Source organism: Petromyzon marinus, chromosome 77 (assembly GCF_048934315.1).
Source record: "Petromyzon marinus isolate PM22_M1 ecotype Great Lakes invasive population chromosome 77, UKy_Petmar_22M1.pri1.0, whole genome shotgun sequence".
Classification (NCBI taxonomy): Eukaryota; Metazoa; Chordata; class Hyperoartia; order Petromyzontiformes; family Petromyzontidae; genus Petromyzon; species Petromyzon marinus.
This window is the reverse complement of record NC_133743.1, coordinates 1,003,584-1,025,040: the sequence shown is the minus strand read 5'-3', so window position 1 is coordinate 1,025,040 and position 21,457 is coordinate 1,003,584. Positions and strand designations below refer to the sequence as shown.

At 53.2% G+C, this 21,457-nt stretch overlaps 1 protein-coding gene across 4 annotated transcripts in view; it reads left to right on the top strand.

The window, feature by feature from the left end:
- SBDS (SBDS ribosome maturation factor) overlaps positions 1–15,827 on the top strand; it is a 39,323-nt gene extending 23,496 nt beyond the window's left edge. For 2 of the 4 annotated variants that reach the window (XM_076056636.1, XM_076056637.1), the window contains 3 exons: positions 132–344; positions 14,801–14,845; positions 15,015–15,827. In XM_076056636.1, coding sequence (XP_075912751.1) covers positions 132–344; positions 14,801–14,845; positions 15,015–15,143 — 387 coding nt within the window. In that variant the 3' untranslated portion in view covers positions 15,144–15,827. Of the gene's footprint in view, positions 1–131; positions 345–14,313; positions 14,452–14,800; positions 14,846–15,014 lie in introns of those variants that run through there. The other 2 variants (XM_032980947.2, XM_076056638.1) reach the window with 2 other exon arrangements.
- Positions 15,828–21,457: the final 5,630 nt, after the last annotated feature.

Sequence of the window (21,457 nt, the reverse complement as noted above, 5' to 3'; positions counted from 1 at the left end):
TAACGTGTAACCTGCGTGTGTGTGTGTGTGTAACGTGTGTGTGTGTAACATGTGTGTAACGTGTAACGTGTGTGTGTGTGTAACGTGTAACGTGTGTGTGTGTAACGTGTAACCTGCGTGTGTGCGCCCAGGCCCTGGAAGTTATCCGCGTGCTCAAGCAAAGCATGGCCATCGAGAGGGCCCAGATGCGCCTTCGTCTGCTGCTGCCTCTCCGAGTTGGCGGCGGTGGTGGCGGTGGTGGCGGTGGTGGTGGTGGTGGTGATGCCAAGCGCTTGCGGGAGAAGCTGAGGCCTTACATGGTGGTCACCGAGAGGGAGGAGTGCGGAGATCGTGAGATGGAGATTGTGAGAGTCGCACGTGCACGCAAACGTACACACACTTACACACACACACACACGTACACACACACACACACAGGCACACACACGTACACGCACGTACACACACACACACACACGTACACACACACACGTACACACACGTACACACACACACACACGTACACACACACACACACGTACACACACGTACACGTATACACACACACGCACACACACGTACACACACGTACACACACACACACACGTACACACACACGTAAACGCACACACACGTACACGCACGCACGCACAATCACGCACACACACGCTCACACACACATGCACGCGTACACACGCACACACACGTACACACACACGTACACGCACACACACACGTACACGCGCACACACACGTACACACACTTACACACACACTTACACGCGCACACACACGTACACACACACACGCACACACACGCTCACGTGTACACACACACGCACACACACACGCACACACTCACACACTTACACACGCACACACACGCACGTACACACACGTACACGCACACACACACGCACACACGTACACACGCGCACACACGTACACGCACATACACACGCACACGCACACACATGTACACACGCACACACACGTACACGCACATACACACACACACGTACACACACGCACACACACACGTACAACAACCGCCATTCGCCACTAAGTGGCGGTGACGTCACCACGACGCTTGTGCCAGGCTATGTGCACCCTGAGGCCACGTGAAGTGTCGAACGCCCGCTGGCAGGAGGTCACGGGGCAGACCCAGGTGCCACGGGTCGACTGACTGAGATGACTGGCTGATGCACCACCTGTGCCCCCTACTGTGCCAACCTGCTGTGCTTTAGCCACCCGGCGCTCCGCTCGTTGTTCTGAGCGTCGCTCCTCCGCCCTCCGTTGTTGTTGGAGGGCGACTGCCTCCAACTGCCCAGTAGCGTCCTTCACGAGCCTCCTCCACAGAGGCCAATCTTGACACCGCTGGTACCAGTCATCGGCAAGTCCACTCAGCTCCACGTCCTCCTGTACCACATCACTCCATCTCCTCTCTAGCCCGTGCCGCGCCCGCTTAGCCCCCTCGATCCGGCCAAACAAAAGCTGTTTCGGCATGCGGTGGCTGGGCATGCGGGCTACATGACCCAGCCATCGCAGCCTTGCCTGTCGGAGGTGTGTGTGACTGTGTGTGTGTGAGACTGTGTGTGACTGTATGTGACTGTGTGTGTGTGTGTGTGCGTGACTGTGTGTGTGTGCGTGACTGTGTGTGTTTGCGTGACTGTGTGTGTGTGTGACTGTGTGACTGTTTGTGTGACTGTGTGTGTGTGACTGTGTGTGTGTGTAGGTGTGTGTGTGTGACTGTGTGTGTGACTGTGTGGCTGTGACTGTGTGACTGTGTGACTGTGTGTGACTGTGTGTGTGTGACTGTGTGACTGTGTGACTGTGTGTGTGACTGTGTGTGTGACTGTGTGTGTGTGACTGTGTGTGACTGTGTGTGTGTGTGACTGTGTGTGTGTGACTGTGTGATTGTGTGTGACTGTGTGACTGTGTGTGTGTGTGTGACTGTGTGATTGTGTGTGTGTGTGACTGTGTGTGTGTGTGACTGTGTGTGTGTGTGACTATGTGACTGTGTGTGACTATGTGACTGTGTGTGACTGTGTGTGACTGTGTGTGTGTGTGACTGTGTGTGACTGTGTGTGTGTGACTATGTGACTGTGTGTGTGTGTGACTATGTGACTGTGTGTGTGTGTGACTGTGTGTGTGTGTGACTGTGTGTGTGACTGTGTGTGACTGTGTGTGACTGTGTGTGTGACTGTGTGACTGTGTGTGTGTGTGACTGTGTGTGTGACTGTGTGTGACTGTGTGTGTGACTGTGTGACTGTGTGTGTGTGTGACTGTGTGTGTGACTGTGTGTGACTGTGTGACTGTGTGTGTGACTGTGTGTGACTGTGTGACTGTGTGTGTGTGACTGTGTGTGTGTGACTGTGTGTGTGACTGTGTGTGTGACTGTGTGTGACTGTGTGTGTGACTGTGTGTGACTGTGTGTGACTGTGTGTGTGTGTGACTGTGTGTGTGACTGTGTGTGACTGTGTGTGTGTGTGTTTGTGACTGTGTGTGTGACTGTGTGTGACTGTGTGTGTGTGTGACTGTGTGTGTGTGTGACTGTGTGTGTGACTGTGTGTGTGACTGTGTGTGTGACTGTGTGTGTGTGTGACTGTGTGTGTGTGACTGTGTGACTGTGTGTGTGACTGTGTGTGTGTGACTGTGTGTGTGACTGTGTGTGTGACTGTGTGTGTGACTGTGTGTGACTGTGTGTGTGTGTGTGACTGTGTGTGTGACTGTGTGTGTGTGTGACTGTGTGTGTGTGTGACTGTGTGTGACTGTGTGTGTGTGTGACTGTGTGTGTGTGACTGTGTGTGACTGTGTGTGTGACTGTGTGTGTGACTGTGTGTGTGACTGTGTGTGACTGTGTGTGTGTGTGACTGTGTGTGTAACTGTGTGTGACTGTGTGTGTGTGTTTGTGACTGTGTGTGTGTGTTTGTGACTGTGTGTGTGACTGTGTGTGACTGTGTGTGTGTGTGACTGTGTGTGTGACTGTGTGTGTGTGTGACTGTGTGTGTGACTGTGTGTGTGACTGTGTGTGTGTGACTGTGTGTGTGTGACTGTGTGTGTGTGACTGTGTGTGTGTGTGTGACTGTGTGTGACTGTGTGTGTGTGTGACTGTGTGTGTGACTGTGTGTGTGACTGTGTGTGTGTGTGTGACTGTGTGTGTGACTGTGTGTGTGTGACTGTGTGTGTGTGTGTGACTGTGTGTGTGACTGTGTGTGTGTGACTGTGTGTGTGTGTGACTGTGTGTGTGTGACTGTGTGTGACTGTGTGTGTGTGTGACTGTGTGTGTGTGACTGTGTGTGACTGTGTGTGTGACTGTGTGTGACTGTGTGTGACTGTGTGTGTGACTGTGTGTGTGACTGTGTGTGACTGTGTGTGTGTGTGACTGTGTGTGTGTAGGTGTGTGTGTGTAGGTGTGTGTGTGAGACTGTGTGTGTGTAGGTGTGTGTGTGTGACTGTGTGTGTGACTGTGTGTGACTGTGTGTGTGTGACTGTGTGTGTGTGTGACTGTGTGTGTGTGTGTGTGACTGTGTGTGACTGTGTGTGTGTGACTGTGTGTGTGTAGGTGTGTGTGTGACTGTGTGTGTGTAGGTGTGTGTGTGACTGTGTGTGTGTAGGTGTGTGTGACTGTGTGTGTGACTGTGTGTGACTGTGTGTGTGTGACTGTGTGTGACTGTGTGTGACTGTGTGTGTGTGACTGTGTGTGTGACTGTGTGTGACTGTGTGTGTGTGACTGTGTGTGTGACTGTGTGTGTGACTGTGTGTGTGACTGTGTGACTGTGTGTGTGTGTGACTGTGTGACTGTGTGTGTGTGTGACTGTGTGTGTGTGTGACTGTGTGTGTGTGACTGTGTGTGTGTGACTGTGTGTGTGTGTACTGTGTGTGTGACTGTGTGTGTAACTGTGTGTGACTGTGTGTGTAACTGTGTGTGACTGTGTGTGTGTGACTGTGTGACTGTGTGTGTGTGTGACTGTGTGTGTGTGTGACTGTGTGTGTGTGACTGTGTGTGTGTGACTGTGTGTGTACTGTGTGTGTGACTGTGTGTGTGTTGTGTGTGTGTGTGACTGTGTGTGTGTGACTGTGTGTGTGACTGTGTGACTGTGTGTGTGTTGTGTGTGTGTGTGACTGTGTGTGTGTGACTGTGTGTGTGACTGTGTGACTGTGTGTGTGTGTGACTGTGTGTGTGTGTGACTGTGTGTGTGTGACTGTGTGTGTGACTGTGTGACTGTGTGTGTGTGACTGTGTGTGTGTGTGACTGTGTGTGTGTGACTGTGTGTGTGTGACTGGACTGTGTGTGTGTTGTGTGTGTGTGTGACTGTGTGTGTGTGACTGTGTGTGTGACTGTGTGACTGTGTGTGTGTGTGACTGTGTGTGACTGTGTGACTGTGTGTGTGTACTGTGTGACTGTGTGTGTGTGACTGTGTGTGTGTGACTGTGTGTGTGTGTGACTGTGTGTGTGTGACTGTGTGTGTGTGACTGTGTGTGTGTGACTGTGTGTGTGTGTGACTGTGTGTGTGACTGTGTGTGTGTGTGACTGTGTGTGTGTGTGACTGTGTGTGTGTGACTGTGTGACTGTGTGTGTGTGACTGTGTGTGTGTGTGTGTGACTGTGTGTGTGTGTGTGTGTGACTGTGTGTGTGTAGGTGTGTGTGTAGGTGTGTGTGACTGTGTGTGTGACTGTGTGTGTGTAGGTGTGTGTGACTGTGTGTGTGACTGTGTGTGACTGTGTGTGTGTGACTGTGTGTGACTGTGTGTGACTGTGTGTGTGACTGTGTGTGTGACTGTGTGTGACTGTGTGTGTGTGACTGTGTGTGTGACTGTGTGTGTGACTGTGTGTGTGACTGTGTGACTGTGTGTGTGTGTGACTGTGTGACTGTGTGTGTGTGTGACTGTGTGTGTGTGTGACTGTGTGTGTGTGACTGTGTGTGTGTGACTGTGTGTGTGTGTACTGTGTGTGTGACTGTGTGTGTAACTGTGTGTGACTGTGTGTGTAACTGTGTGTGACTGTGTGTGTGTGACTGTGTGACTGTGTGTGTGTGACTGTGTGTGTGTGTGACTGTGTGTGTGTGACTGTGTGTGTGTGACTGTGTGTGTACTGTGTGTGTGACTGTGTGTGTGTTGTGTGTGTGTGTGACTGTGTGTGTGTGACTGTGTGTGTGACTGTGTGACTGTGTGTGTGTTGTGTGTGTGTGTGACTGTGTGTGTGTGACTGTGTGTGTGACTGTGTGACTGTGTGTGTGTGTGACTGTGTGTGTGTGTGACTGTGTGTGTGTGACTGTGTGTGTGACTGTGTGACTGTGTGTGTGTGTGACTGTGTGTGTGTGTGACTGTGTGTGTGTGACTGTGTGTGTGTGACTGGACTGTGTGTGTGTTGTGTGTGTGTGTGACTGTGTGTGTGTGACTGTGTGTGTGACTGTGTGACTGTGTGTGTGTGTGACTGTGTGTGACTGTGTGACTGTGTGTGTGTACTGTGTGACTGTGTGTGTGTGACTGTGTGTGTGTGACTGTGTGTGTGTGTGACTGTGTGTGTGTGACTGTGTGTGTGTGACTGTGTGTGTGTGACTGTGTGTGTGTGTGACTGTGTGTGTGACTGTGTGTGTGTGTGACTGTGTGTGTGTGTGACTGTGTGTGTGTGACTGTGTGACTGTGTGTGTGTGACTGTGTGTGTGTGTGTGTGACTGTGTGTGTGTGTGTGTGTGACTGTGTGTGTGTAGGTGTGTGTGTAGGTGTGTGTGACTGTGTGTGTGACTGTGTGTGTGTGTGTGACGGCAAAACAACCCCCTACCTCCTCGCGGTGCCGGACGGGCAACTCTGTCGTGGACAGCGCTGTGGGGGGAGATCCAATTTTGATTGGCTCCTCCCCTCATGGCGTCTGTGTCCACCACAGGGGCTAAACGGGGGCTCTGGACGGGTGCGAGGGGCTGGTAACCCCTCCACCTTCAATTAATTACCACGAAACTACGAATTAAACTGAAATATGTAACAACTAAGCTTGTGCCGGAGGCCCCGGGGGGCCAGGCGTCTATGACGTCTCCTGGCCAAACCCCAATTGGCGGAGCCAGGAGATTGAATACCTACCCTCGGGGCTACTCCAGAAACAACGAAAAGCCACTACGGTTGGCCACGTGGAATGTTCGAACGCTCACTGCAGAGGAGAGGCTGCCACTCCTCTGTCGGGAGCTGGACCGGTACCGCCTGGATCTATGCGGCATTCAGGAGGTCCGGTGGACCGGCTCTGGCTCCTGCCACCATGAGGGGTGGACAGTCCTCTACTCGGGGCAGCAGACTGCCAAACAACAGGGTGTGGGTCTTCTTTTGAACAAAAGAATGAAGGGGGCGTGGGAGCGTGGCGGTGAGGTGTGGGAAGCTGTAAGCCCCAGGCTACTTTGGGCTCGCCTTCCCATCAACCGGAGGCGAGGAATGGTGGTCGTGGTTACTTATGCCCCCACCGAAGATGAACATCCGTGGAGGGATGCAGGCAAAGCCGATGAGTCAGATGCCTTCTATGACCTCCTGTCACAGGTGCTGGCTAAAGTGGCCCCTCGGGATAGAGTCATCATGTTGGGTGACTTCAATGCCCGAGTTGGTCATGATACTGGCACCTGGTCTGGAGTGATTGGAGGGCATGGGCCAGATCAGCTCAATAACAACGGTAAGAGGCTGCTAGATTTTTGTGCAGCCCATGGGCTTGTAATTACCAACACGCTGTTCCGGCATCGGCGCATCCACACAACATCATGGATGCATGCCGGGTCCAAGCAAGAACATCTGCTGGACTACATAGTGACGGACCAGCGAATGCGAGCCCATGTCCTTGACACCAGGACCTACCGTGGAGCTGATCTGCCCTCTGACCATCGACTAGTCATCTGTAAGATGCGCCTGCCATTCTTCCACTCCGGTGGTGGGTGTACACCCAGGACCCCATTCCAACCTAAAGTGGCCTGGTCTCAGTTATCTGATGAAAGTTGCAAGCGAGAATTTCATCATCGCTTGCGGCTGGGATTGGCATCGTCCCCGACTCCTCCTGATGTCGAGGGTAAATGGGCGAGGTTTAGGACTGTGACTCATGCAGCTGCAATGGCTGCTTTGGGTACGCGGTCCAGACCTCCCCAGACACCCTGGATGACAGAGGAGTTGTTCACGATGGTTGAGAAAAAGCGACAGGCCCACTGTCATCGGCTACAGAATCCCACGTCAGAGAATGAGGAGGCTTACCGCAGCCTTCGCTCGGAGGTTCGGAGAGCCGTGAGGCGCTGCAAGGATGGGTGGTGGTCGCGGGTTGCTGAGGAGATGGAGTCTGCCTCAGTGGCCCGTGATCACAAATCTCTATTTAACTCCATCAAAAAAGTAACCTGCAGCGCCACACCTATTACCATCATTAGGGGAAAAAACGGTGATCCAATTTCCGACCCCCAGGAACAGGTTCGCAGATTTGCTGAGCATTTCTGTGAGGTCCTGGGGGAGGGAAAATCCCTCAGCCAGGAAAACATCGTGGCACAAAGTGAGGATGACCCTGCTGAGGCTGCAGTGCCTCAAATATTGGATGAAGTCACCCCCTGTGAGTGGCTGGCTGAGGTGCCATCTGCTGAGGAAGTATTGAAGGCGATCCGGAGTCTGAGACCAGGAAAGGCAGCGGGCAGAGATGATCTCCCAAGCGAAATGCTGAGGGAGGGTGGCGTTTGTGCACAGACTGCCCTATATGACATCATAACAACAGTCTGGACCACTGGACGGGTTCCGCAGGATTGGAAGGATGCCCTGGTGGTCCCCCTTTTTAAGAAGGGGGACCGCACAGACTGTAACAACTACAGGGGCATCTCACTCCTCAGTGTGCCGGGAAAGGTCCTGGCAAGGATTATTCAGCATCGCCTTGCCAGGCACGCTGAGGAGAGGCTTGCGGAGCCCCAATGCGGTTTCAGGAAAGGGCGGTCCTGCACAGATGCCATATTTTCTGTCCGTCTGCTACAGCAGAGGTGTAGGGAATTCCAACAAGACCTACATCTCTGCTTTATTGACCTGGTCAAGGCATATGATACCATCAGTAGGCCTGGGCTCTGGGTCGTTCTTCGTGCTTTTGGAGTACCTGACCCTCTGCTCACGATCATTAAGGACCTTCATGATGGTGAGCGGGCCCGGGTAAAACTACGTGGCCGGGAGTCAGAGCCATTCCCTGTACACCTTGGGGTGCGACAGGGATGTCCTCTGGCTCCCACATTATTTAACATCTATTTTGACCACGTAGTTCGTGAAGCCTTCAATAGCTGTACCGGGGGAATCTCCATATGGTACAGATATAATGGGAGGCTAATCGATGCCCGGGTGCGGTCAAGGGATGGCTCCCTATTGCTCAACCACGTTATGTATGCTGATGACTTGGTAATAGCTGCTCAGTCAGAGGAGGAGTTGGAGACGCTGCTGCTGAGACTGGAGCGTGCCACTAAGAGGTGGGGCCTTACCATCAGCCCCACCAAAACTAAGCACCTGCCTGGGTATTTTGTACCATCGGACACTCCACCCCCACAACTCCCAATCGGTGATGGGGCAGTTGTGGAGAGAGTGGAGAGTTTCCCATACCTGGGCAGTGTGCTTATGACTGGCTCCAGTTTAACAGCAGAGGTCTCACTCCGAATCAGTCGAGCGGCAATATCTTTTCATCGGTTGCGTAACGCTGTGTGGAAGCTACCTGGTCTGTCGCTCCGCACTAAGCTTCAGGTCTTCTTGGCCACGGTCATTCCCTCCCTTCTCTACGCTTGCGAAACGTGGACCCCCCTAATGGAACATCTTCGCCGGTTAGAAACATTTAGGCTGGCCTGCCTACGATCCATCCTGGGTTTAACCAGTCTGGATTGTGTGAGGAGCTCACAAAGCCTTGAAAGATCTGGGCAGGGTCCCATCGGTGAGCTCCTCCGGCAGGCAAGGCTGCGATGGCTGGGTCCTGTTGCCCGCATGCCCAGCCACCGCATGCCGAAACAGCTTTTGTTTGGCCGGATTGAGGGGGCTAAGCGGGCGCGGCACGGGCTAGAGAAGAGATGGAGTGATGTGGTACAGGAGGACGTGGAGCTGAGTGGACTTGCCGATGACTGGTACCAGCGGTGTCAAGATCGGCCTCTGTGGAGGAGGCTCGTGAAGGATGCTACTGGGCAGTTGGAGGCAGTCGCCCTCCAACAACAAAGGAGGGCGGAGGAGCGACGCTCACAACAGCGAGCGGAGCGCCGGGTGGCTAAAGCACAGCAGGTTGGCACAGTAGGGGGCACAGGTGGTGCATCAGCCAGTCATCTCAGTCAGTCGACCCGTGGCACCTGGGTCTGCCCCGTGACCTCCTGCCAGCGGGCGTTCGACACTTCACGTGGCCTCAGGGTGCACATAGCCTGGCACAAGCGTCGTGGTGACGTCACCGCCACTTAGTGGCGAATGGCGGTTGTTGTTGTTGTGTGACTGTGTGTGTGTGACTGTGTGTGTGTGTGACTGTGTGTGTGTGTGACTGTGTGTGTGACTGTGTGTGTGTGTGTGACTGTGTGTGTGTAGGTGTGTGTGTAGGTGTGTGTGACTGTGTGTGTGACTGTGTGTGTGTGTGACTGTGTGTGTGTAGGCGTGTGTGTAGGTGTGTGTGACTGTGTGTGTGACTGTGTGTGTACTGTGTGTGTGACTGTGTGTGTGTTGTGTGTGTGTGTGACTGTGTGTGTGTGACTGTGTGTGTGACTGTGTGTGTGTTGTGTGTGTGTGTGACTGTGTGTGTGTGACTGTGTGTGTGACTGTGTGACTGTGTGTGTGTGTGACTGTGTGTGTGTGTGACTGTGTGTGTGTGACTGTGTGTGTGACTGTGTGACTGTGTGTGTGTGTGACTGTGTGTGTGTGTGACTGTGTGTGTGTGACTGTGTGTGTGTGACTGTGTGTGTGTTGTGTGTGTGTGTGACTGTGTGTGTGTGACTGTGTGTGTGACTGTGTGACTGTGTGTGTGTGTGACTGTGTGTGACTGTGTGACTGTGTGTGTGTACTGTGTGACTGTGTGTGTGTGACTGTGTGTGTGTGTGACTGTGTGTGTGTGACTGTGTGTGTGTGACTGTGTGTGTGTGACTGTGTGTGTGTGTGACTGTGTGTGTGACTGTGTGTGTGTGTGACTGTGTGTGTGTGTGACTGTGTGTGTGTGACTGTGTGTGTGTGACTGTGTGACTGTGTGTGTGTGACTGTGTGTGTGTGTGTGTGTGACTGTGTGTGTGTGTGTGACTGTGTGTGTGACTGTGTGTGTGTAGGTGTGTGTGTACGTGTGTGTGACTGTGTGTGTGACTGTGTGTGTGTGTGTGACGGCAAAACAACCCCCTACCTCCTCGCGGTGCCGGACGGGCAACTCTGTCGTGGACAGCGCTGTGGGGGGAGATCCAATTTTGATTGGCTCCTCCCCTCATGGCGTCTGTGTCCACCACAGGGGCTAAACGGGGGCTCTGGACGGGTGCGAGGGGCTGGTAACCCCTCCACCTTCAATTAATTACCACGAAACTACGAATTAAACTGAAATATGTAACAACTAAGCTTGTGCCGGAGGCCCCGGGGGGCCAGGCGTCTATGACGTCTCCTGGCCAAACCCCAATTGGCGGAGCCAGGAGATTGAATACCTACCCTCGGGGCTACTCCAGAAACAACGAAAAGCCACTACGGTTGGCCACGTGGAATGTTCGAACGCTCACTGCAGAGGAGAGGCTGCCACTCCTCTGTCGGGAGCTGGACCGGTACCGCCTGGATCTATGCGGCATTCAGGAGGTCCGGTGGACCGGCTCTGGCTCCTGCCACCATGAGGGGTGGACAGTCCTCTACTCGGGGCAGCAGACTGCCAAACAACAGGGTGTGGGTCTTCTTTTGAACAAAAGAATGAAGGGGGCGTGGGAGCGTGGCGGTGAGGTGTGGGAAGCTGTAAGCCCCAGGCTACTTTGGGCTTGCCTTCCCATCAACCGGAGGCGAGGAATGGTGGTCGTGGTTACTTATGCCCCCACCGAAGATGAACATCCGTGGAGGGATGCAGGCAAAGCCGATGAGTCAGATGCCTTCTATGACCTCCTGTCACAGGTGCTGGCTAAAGTGGCCCCTCGGGATAGAGTCATCATGTTGGGTGACTTCAATGCCCGAGTTGGTCATGATACTGGCACCTGGTCTGGAGTGATTGGAGGGCATGGGCCAGATCAGCTCAATAACAACGGTAAGAGGCTGCTAGATTTTTGTGCAGCCCATGGGCTTGTAATTACCAACACGCTGTTCCGGCATCGGCGCATCCACACAACATCATGGATGCATGCCGGGTCCAAGCAAGAACATCTGCTGGACTACATAGTGACGGACCAGCGAATGCGAGCCCATGTCCTTGACACCAGGACCTACCGTGGAGCTGATCTGCCCTCTGACCATCGACTAGTCATCTGTAAGATGCGCCTGCCATTCTTCCACTCCGGTGGTGGGTGTACACCCAGGACCCCATTCCAACCTAAAGTGGCCTGGTCTCAGTTATCTGATGAAAGTTGCAAGCGAGAATTTCATCATCGCTTGCGGCTGGGATTGGCATCGTCCCCGACTCCTCCTGATGTCGAGGGTAAATGGGCGAGGTTTAGGACTGTGACTCATGCAGCTGCAATGGCTGCTTTGGGTACGCGGTCCAGACCTCCCCAGACACCCTGGATGACAGAGGAGTTGTTCACGATGGTTGAGAAAAAGCGACAGGCCCACTGTCATCGGCTACAGAATCCCACGTCAGAGAATGAGGAGGCTTACCGCAGCCTTCGCTCGGAGGTTCGGAGAGCCGTGAGGCGCTGCAAGGATGGGTGGTGGTCGCGGGTTGCTGAGGAGATGGAGTCTGCCTCAGTGGCCCGTGATCACAAATCTCTATTTAACTCCATCAAAAAAGTAACCTGCAGCGCCACACCTATTACCATCATTAGGGGAAAAAACGGTGATCCAATTTCCGACCCCCAGGAACAGGTTCGCAGATTTGCTGAGCATTTCTGTGAGGTCCTGGGGGAGGGAAAATCCCTCAGCCAGGAAAACATCGTGGCACAAAGTGAGGATGACCCTGCTGAGGCTGCAGTGCCTCAAATATTGGATGAAGTCACCCCCTGTGAGTGGCTGGCTGAGGTGCCATCTGCTGAGGAAGTATTGAAGGCGATCCGGAGTCTGAGACCAGGAAAGGCAGCGGGCAGAGATGATCTCCCAAGCGAAATGCTGAGGGAGGGTGGCGTTTGTGCACAGACTGCCCTATATGACATCATAACAACAGTCTGGACCACTGGACGTGTTCCGCAGGATTGGAAGGATGCCCTGGTGGTCCCCCTTTTTAAGAAGGGGGACCGCACAGACTGTAACAACTACAGGGGCATCTCACTCCTCAGTGTGCCGGGAAAGGTCCTGGCAAGGATTATTCAGCATCGCCTTGCCAGGCACGCTGAGGAGAGGCTTGCGGAGCCCCAATGCGGTTTCAGGAAAGGGCGGTCCTGCACAGATGCCATATTTTCTGTCCGTCTGCTACAGCAGAGGTGTAGGGAATTCCAACAAGACCTACATCTCTGCTTTATTGACCTGGTCAAGGCATATGATACCATCAGTAGGCCTGGGCTCTGGGTCGTTCTTCGTGCTTTTGGAGTACCTGACCCTCTGCTCACGATCATTAAGGACCTTCATGATGGTGAGCGGGCCCGGGTAAAACTACGTGGCCGGGAGTCAGAGCCATTCCCTGTACACCTTGGGGTGCGACAGGGATGTCCTCTGGCTCCCACATTATTTAACATCTATTTTGACCACGTAGTTCGTGAAGCCTTCAATAGCTGTACCGGGGGAATCTCCATATGGTACAGATATAATGGGAGGCTAATCGATGCCCGGGTGCGGTCAAGGGATGGCTCCCTATTGCTCAACCACGTTATGTATGCTGATGACTTGGTAATAGCTGCTCAGTCAGAGGAGGAGTTGGAGACGCTGCTGCTGAGACTGGAGCGTGCCACTAAGAGGTGGGGCCTTACCATCAGCCCCACCAAAACTAAGCACCTGCCTGGGTATTTTGTACCATCGGACACTCCACCCCCACAACTCCCAATCGGTGATGGGGCAGTTGTGGAGAGAGTGGAGAGTTTCCCATACCTGGGCAGTGTGCTTATGACTGGCTCCAGTTTAACAGCAGAGGTCTCACTCCGAATCAGTCGAGCGGCAATATCTTTTCATCGGTTGCGTAACGCTGTGTGGAAGCTACCTGGTCTGTCGCTCCGCACTAAGCTTCAGGTCTTCTTGGCCACGGTCATTCCCTCCCTTCTCTACGCTTGCGAAACGTGGACCCCCCTAATGGAACATCTTCGCCGGTTAGAAACATTTAGGCTGGCCTGCCTACGATCCATCCTGGGTTTAACCAGTCTGGATTGTGTGAGGAGCTCACAAAGCCTTGAAAGATCTGGGCAGGGTCCCATCGGTGAGCTCCTCCGGCAGGCAAGGCTGCGATGGCTGGGTCCTGTTGCCCGCATGCCCAGCCACCGCATGCCGAAACAGCTTTTGTTTGGCCGGATTGAGGGGGCTAAGCGGGCGCGGCACGGGCTAGAGAAGAGATGGAGTGATGTGGTACAGGAGGACGTGGAGCTGAGTGGACTTGCCGATGACTGGTACCAGCGGTGTCAAGATCGGCCTCTGTGGAGGAGGCTCGTGAAGGATGCTACTGGGCAGTTGGAGGCAGTCGCCCTCCAACAACAAAGGAGGGCGGAGGAGCGACGCTCACAACAGCGAGCGGAGCGCCGGGTGGCTAAAGCACAGCAGGTTGGCACAGTAGGGGGCACAGGTGGTGCATCAGCCAGTCATCTCAGTCAGTCGACCCGTGGCACCTGGGTCTGCCCCGTGACCTCCTGCCAGCGGGCGTTCGACACTTCACGTGGCCTCAGGGTGCACATAGCCTGGCGTCGTGGTGACGTCACCGCCACTTAGTGGCGAATGGCGGTTGTTGTTGTTGTGTGACTGTGTGTGTGTGACTGTGTGTGTGTGTGACTGTGTGTGTGTGTGACTGTGTGTGTGACTGTGTGTGTGTGTGACTGTGTGTGTGTAGGTGTGTGTGTAGGTGTGTGTGACTGTGTGTGTGACTGTGTGTGTGTGTGTGACTGTGTGTGTGTGACTGTGTGACTGTGTGTGTGACTGTGTGTGTGACTGTGTGTGTGTGTCTGTGTGTGTGTGACTGTGTGACTGTGTGTGTGTGACTGTGTGTGTGTGACTGTGTGACTGTGTGTGTGTGACTGTGTGTGTGTGACTGTGTGTGTGACTGTGTGACTGTGTGTGTGTGTGACTGTGTGTGTGTGACTGTGTGTGTGACTGTGTGTGTGTGTAGGTGTGCTTGGTCGACCCTGCCTCGTTCCGCGTGCTGGACGAGTTGGTGAGGAAGGAGACTGTGTGTGTGTGTGACTGTATGTGTACTGTGTGTGTGACTGTGTGTGACTGTGTGACTGTGTGACTGTGTGTGTGTGTGACTGTGTGTGTGTGTGACTGTGTGTGTGTGACTGTGTGTGTGACTGTGTGTGTGTGACTGTGTGTGTGTGTGACTGTGTGTGTGTGACTGTGTGTGTGTGTGACTGTGTGTGTGTGACTGTGTGTGTGTGACTGTGTGACTGTGTGACTGTGTGTGTGTGACTGTGTGTGTGTGACTGTGTGTGTGTGTGACTGTGTGTGACTGTGTGTGACTGTGTGTGACTGTGTGTGTGTGACTGTGTGACTGTGTGTGTGTGTGTGTGACTGTGTGACTGTGTGTGTGTGTGTGACTGTGTGTGACTGTGTGTGTGTGTGACTGTGTGTGTGTGTGACTGTGTGTGTGTGTGTAGGTGTGCTTGGTCGACCCTGGCTCTTTCCGCGTGCTGGACGAGTTGGTGAGGAAGGAGACTGTGTGTGTGTGTGTGACTGTGTGTGACTGTGTGTGTGAGACTGTGTGTGTGTGTGACTGTGTGACTGTGTGTGTGTGTGACTGTGTGTGTGTGACTGTGTGACTGTGTGTGTGTGACTGTGTGTGTGTGACTGTGTGACTGTGTGTGTGTGTAGGTGTGCTTGGTCGACCCTGGTTCGTTCCGCGTGCTGGACGAGTTGGTGAGGAAGGAGACTCGGGGAGCCGGAGCTGTGGAGGTGCTCAGCCTCAAGGACGTGGAGGAGGGGGATGAGCGGCTGGAGTAGAGAACCACAACAACAACAACAACCACAACAACCACCACAACAATCACAACAACAACAACAACTACAACAACCACAACAACCACCACAACAACAACCACAACAACAACCACAACAACCACTACAATAACCACAACAACTACAACAACAACCACTACAATAACCACAACAACCACTACAATAACCACTACAATAACCACAACAACTACAACAACAACCACTACAATAACAACAACAACCACAACAACCACTACAATAACCACAACGACTACCACAACAACAACAACAACCACAACAACAACAAGCACAAACATTAAAACCACAATAACAACCACCACCATCATCACCACCATCATCACCACCATCATCACCACCACCATCACCACAATGGCAACGTCAATGATGTTAGGTGACGATGATGACGATGATGACGATGGTGACGATGATGACGATGATGATTGTGGTGACGATGGTGACGATGATGATGGTGGTGACGATGATGACGATGACGATGGTGACGATGGTGACGGTTACGATGACGGTGATGGTGACGATGACGATGATGACGACGATGACGATGGTGACGACGATGACGATGGTGACGATGGTGACGATGATGACAATGACGATGCGGATGTCGTTGTGGCAAATTGAAACCCTCTGGTATGAATAAAACTCTTGATCATCTCTGGCGTGTGTGTTAGTGTTATTGTGTGTGTTAGTGTGTGTGTTAGTGTGTTTGTTAGTGTGTTTGTTAGTGTGTTTGTTAGTGTGTTTGTTAGTGTGTTTGTTAGTGTGTGTGTTAGTGTGTGTGTTAGTGTGTGTGTTAGTGTGTGTGTGTGTTAGTGTGTGTGTGTTAGTGTGTGTGTTAGTGTGTGTGTTTGTGTGTGTGTTAGTGTGTGTGTGTGTGTGTTAGTGTGTGTGTGTTAGTGTGTGTGTGTTAGTGTGTGTGTTAGTGTGTGCGTGTGTTAGTGTGTTAGTGTGTGTGTGTTAGTGTGTGTGTATGTTAGTGTGTGTGTTAGTGTGTGTGTGTTAGTGTGTGTGTGTGTTAGTGTGTGTGTGTTAGTGTGTGTGAGTGTGTGTTAGTGTGTTAGTGTGTTAGTGTGCGTGTGTTAGTGTGTGTGTGTGTTAGTGTGTGTGTTAGTGTGTGTGTGTTAGTGTCGTGGACAGCGCTGTGGGGGGAGATCCAATTTTGATTGGCTCCTCCCCTCATGGCATATGTGTCCACCACAGGGGCTAAACGGGGGCTCTGGACGGGTGCGAGGGGCTGGTAACCCCTCCACCTTCAATTAATTACCACGAAACTACGAATTAAACTGAAATATGTAACAACTAAGCTTGTGCCGGAGGCCCCGGGGGGCCAGGCGTCTATGACGTCTCCTGGCCAAACCCCAATTGGCGGAGCCAGGAGATTGAATACCTACCCTCGGGGCTACTCCAGAAACAACGAAAAGCCACTACGGTTGGCCACGGGGAATGTTCGAACGCTCACTGCAGAGGAGAGGCTGCCACTCCTCTGTCGGGAGCTGGACCGGTACCGCCTGGATCTATGCGGCATTCAGGAGGTCCGGTGGACCGGCTCTGGCTCCTGCCACCATGAGGGGTGGACAGTCCTCTACTCGGGGCAGCAGACTGCCAAACAACAGGGTGTGGGTCTTCTTTTGAACAAAAGAATGAAGGGGGCGTGGGAGCGTGGCGGTGAGGTGTGGGAAGCTGTAAGCCCCAGGCTACTTTGGGCTCGCCTTCCCATCAACCGGAGGCGAGGAATGGTGGTCGTGGTTACTTATGCCCCCACCGAAGATGAACATCCGTGGAGGGATGCAGGCAAAGCCGATGAGTCAGATGCCTTCTATGACCTCCTGTCACAGGTGCTGGCTAAAGTGGCCCCTCGGGATAGAGTCATCATGTTGGGTGACTTCAATGCCCGAGTTGGTCATGATACTGGCACCTGGTCTGGAGTGATTGGAGGGCATGGGCCAGATCAGCTCAATAACAACGGTAGGAGGCTGCTAGATTTTTGTGCAGCCCATGGGCTTGTAATTACCAACACGCTGTTCCGGCATCGGCGCATCCACACAACATCATGGATGCATGCCGGGTCCAAGCAAGAACATCTGCTGGACTACATAGTGACGGACCAGCGAATGCGAGCCCATGTCCTTGACACCAGGACCTACCGTGGAGCTGATTTGCCCTCTGACCATCGACTAGTCATCTGTAAGATGCGCCTGCCATTCTTCCACTCCGGTGGTGGGTGTACACCCAGGACCCCATTCCAACCTAAAGTGGCCTGGTCTCAGTTATCTGATGAAAGTTGCAAGCGAGAATTTCATCATCGCTTGCGGCTGGGATTGGCATCGTCCCCGACTCCTCCTGATGTCGAGGGTAAATGGGCGAGGTTTAGGACTGTGACTCATGCAGCTGCAATGGCTGCTTTGGGTACGCGGTCCAGACCTCCCCAGACACCCTGGATGACAGAGGAGTTGTTCACGATGGTTGAGAAAAAGCGACAGGCCCACTGTCATCTGCTACAGAATCCCACGTCAGAGAATGAGGAGGCTTACCGCAGCCTTCGCTCGGAGGTTCGGAGAGCCGTGAGGCGCTGCAAGGATGGGTGGTGGTCGCGGGTTGCTGAGGAGATGGAGTCTGCCTCAGTGGCCCGTGATCACAAATCTCTATTTAACTCCATCAAAAAAGTAACCTGCAGCGCCACACCTATTACCATCATTAGGGGAAAAAACGGTGATCCAATTTCCGACCCCCAGGAACAGGTTCGCAGATTTGCTGAGCATTTCTGTGAGGTCCTGGGGGAGGGAAAATCCCTCAGCCAGGAAAACATCGCGGCACAAAGTGAGGATGACCCTGCTGAGGCTGCGGTGCCTCAAATATTGGATGAAGTCACCCCCTGTGAGTGGCTGGCTGAGGTGCCATCTGCTGAGGAAGTATTGAAGGCGATCCGGAGTCTGAGACCAGGAAAGGCAGCGGGCAGAGATGATCTCCCAAGCGAAATGCTGAGGGAGGGTGGCGTTTGTGCACAGACTGCCCTATATGACATCATAACAACAGTCTGGACCACTGGACGGGTTCCGCAGGATTGGAAGGATGCCCTGGTGGTCCCCCTTTTTAAGAAGGGGGACCGCACAGACTGTAACAACTACAGGGGCATCTCACTCCTCAGTGTGCCGGGAAAGGTCCTGGCAAGGATTATTCAGCATCGCCTTGCCAGGCACGCTGAGGAGAGGCTTGCGGAGCCCCAATGCGGTTTCAGGAAAGGGCGGTCCTGCACAGATGCCATATTTTCTGTCCGTCTGCTACAGCAGAGGTGTAGGGAATTCCAACAAGACCTACATCTCTGCTTTATTGACCTGGTCAAGGCCTATGATACCATCAGTAGGCCTGGGCTCTGGGTCGTTCTTCGTGCTTTTGGAGTACCTGACCCTCTGCTCACGATCATTAAGGACCTTCATGATGGTGAGCGGGCCCGGGTATAACTACGTGGCCGGGAGTCAGAGCCATTCCCTGTACACCTTGGGGTGCGACAGGGATGTCCTCTGGCTCCCACATTATTTAACATCTATTTTGACCACGTAGTTCGTGAAGCCTTCAATAGCTGTACCGGGGGAATCTCCATATGGTACAGATATAATGGGAGGCTAATCGATGCCCGGGTGCGGTCAAGGGATGGCCCCCTATTGCTCAACCACGTTATGCATGCTGATGACTTGGTAATAGCTGCTCAGTCAGAGGAGGAGTTGGAGACGCTGCTGCTGAGACTGGAGCATGCCACTAAGAGGTGGGGCCTTACCATCAGCCCCACCAAAACTAAGCACCTGCCTGGGTATTTTGTACCATCGGACACTCCACCCCCACAACTCCCAATCGGTGATGGGGCAGTTGTGGAGAGAGTGGAGAGTTTCCCATACCTGGGCAGTGTGCTTATGACTGGCTCCAGTTTAACAGCAGAGGTCTCACTCCGAATCAGTCGAGCGGCAATATCTTTTCATCGGTTGCGTAACACTGTGTGGAAGCTACCTGGTCTGTCGCTCCGCACTAAGCTTCAGGTCTTCTCGGCCACGGTCATTCCCTCCCTTCTCTATGCTTGCGAAACGTGGACCCCCCTAATGGAACATCTTCGCCGGTTAGAAACATTTAGGCTGGCCTGCCTACGATCCATCCTGGGTTTAACCAGACTGGATTGTGTGAGGAGCTCACAAATCCTTGAAAGATCTGGGCAGGGTCCCATCGGTGAGCTCCTCCGGCAGGCAAGGCTGCGATGGCTGGATCATGTAGCCCGCATGCCCAGCCACCGCATGCCGAAACAGCTTTTGTTTGGCCGGATTGAGGGGGCTAAGCGGGCGCGGCACGGGCTAGAGAAGAGATGGAGTGATGTGGTACAGGAGGACGTGGAGCTGAGTGGACTTGCCGATGACTGGTACCAGCGGTGTCAAGATCGGCCTCTGTGGAGGAGGCTCGTGAAGGATGCTACTGGGCAGTTGGAGGCAGTCGCCCTCCAACAACAAAGGAGGGCGGAGGAGCGACGCTCACAACAGCGAGCGGAGCGCCGGGTGGCTAAAGCACAGCAGGTTGGCACAGTAGGGGGCACAGGTGGTGCATCAGCCAGTCATCTCAGTCAGTCGACCCGTGGCACCTGGGTCTGCCCCGTGACCTCCTGCCAGCGGGCGTTCGACACTTCACGTGGCCTCAGGGTGCACATAGCCTGGCACAAGCGTCGTGGTGACGTCACCGCCACTTAGTGGCGAATGGCGGTTGTTGTTGTGTGTTAGTGCGGCACGGGCTAGAGAAGAGATGGAGTGATGTGGTACAGGAGGACGTGGAGCTGAGTGGACTTGCCGATGACTGGTACCAGCGGTGTCAAGATCGGCCTCTGTGGAGGACGCTACTGGGCAGTTGGAGGCAGTCGCCCTCCAACAACAACGGAGGGCGGAGGAGCGACGCTCACAACAGCGAGCGGAGCTCCGGGTGGCTAAAGCACAGCAGGATGGCACAGTAGGGGGCACAGGTGGTGCATCAGCCAGTCATCTCAGTCAGTCGACCCGTGGCACCTGGGTCTGCCCCGTGACCTCCTGCCAGCGGGCGTTCGACACTTCACGTGGCCTCAGGGTGCACATAGCCTGGCACAAGCGTCGTGGTGACGTCACCGCCACTTAGTGGCGAATGGCGGTTGTTGTTGTTGTGTTAGTGTGTGTGTTAGTGTGTGTGTGTTAGTGTGTGTGTGTTAGTGTGTGTTAGTGTGTGTGTGTTAGTGTGTGTGTTTGAGTGTGTGTGTTTGAGTGTGTGTGTTTGAGTGTGTGTTTGAGTGTGTGTTAGTGTGTGTGTGTGTTAGTGTGTGTGTGTTAGTGTGTGTGTGTTAGTGTGTGTGTTTGTGTGTGTGTTAGTGTGTGTGTGTTAGTGTGTGTGTGTTAGTGTGTGTGTGTTAGTGTGTGTGTGTGTTAGTGTGTGTGTTAGTGTGTGTGTGTTAGTGTGTGTGTTAGTGTGTGTGTGTTAGTGTGTGTGTTAGTGTGTGTGTTAGTGTGTGTGTTAGTGTGTGTGTGTTAGTGTGTGTGTTAGTGTGTGTGTGTGTGTTAGTGTGTGTGTTAGTGTGTGTGTGTTAGTGTGTGTGTGTTAGTGTGTGTGTGTTAGTGTGTGTGTGTTAGTGTGTGTGTGTTAGTGTGTGTGTTTGAGTGTGTGTGTTTGAGTGTGTGTGTTTGAGTGTGTGTTAGTGTGTGTGTGTTAGTGTGTGTGTGTTAGTGTGTGTTTGTGTGTGTGTTAGTGTGTGTGTTAGTGTGTGTGTGTTAGTGTGTGTGTGTGTGTTAGTGTGTGTGTGTGTTAGTGTGTGTGTGTTAGTGTGTTTGTGTGTGTGTTAGTGTGTGTGTTAGTGTGTGTGTGTGAGTGTGTGTGTTAGTGTGTGTGTGTTAGTGTGTGTGTGTTAGTGTGTGTGTTAGTGTGTGTGTTAGTGTGTGTGTGTGAGTGTGTCTGTTAGTGTGTGTGTGAGTGTGTGTTAGTGTGTGTGTTAGTGTGTGTGTGTTAGTGTGTGTGTTAGTGTGTGTGTGTTAGTGTGTGTGTGTTAGTGTGTGTGTGTGTTAGTGTGTGTGTTAGTGTGTGTGTTAGTGTGTGTGTTAGTGTGTGTGTGTTAGTGTGTGTGTTAGTGTGTGTGTTAGTGTGTGTGTTAGTGTGTGTGTGTTAGTGTGTGTGTTAGTGTGTGTGTGTTAGTGTGTGTGTGTGTTAGTGTGTGTGTATTAGTGTGTGTGTGTTAGTGTGTGTGTTAGTGTGTGTGTGTTAGTCCCCTCCCCCTTCCAGTCACTCCCTTCCCCCCTCCA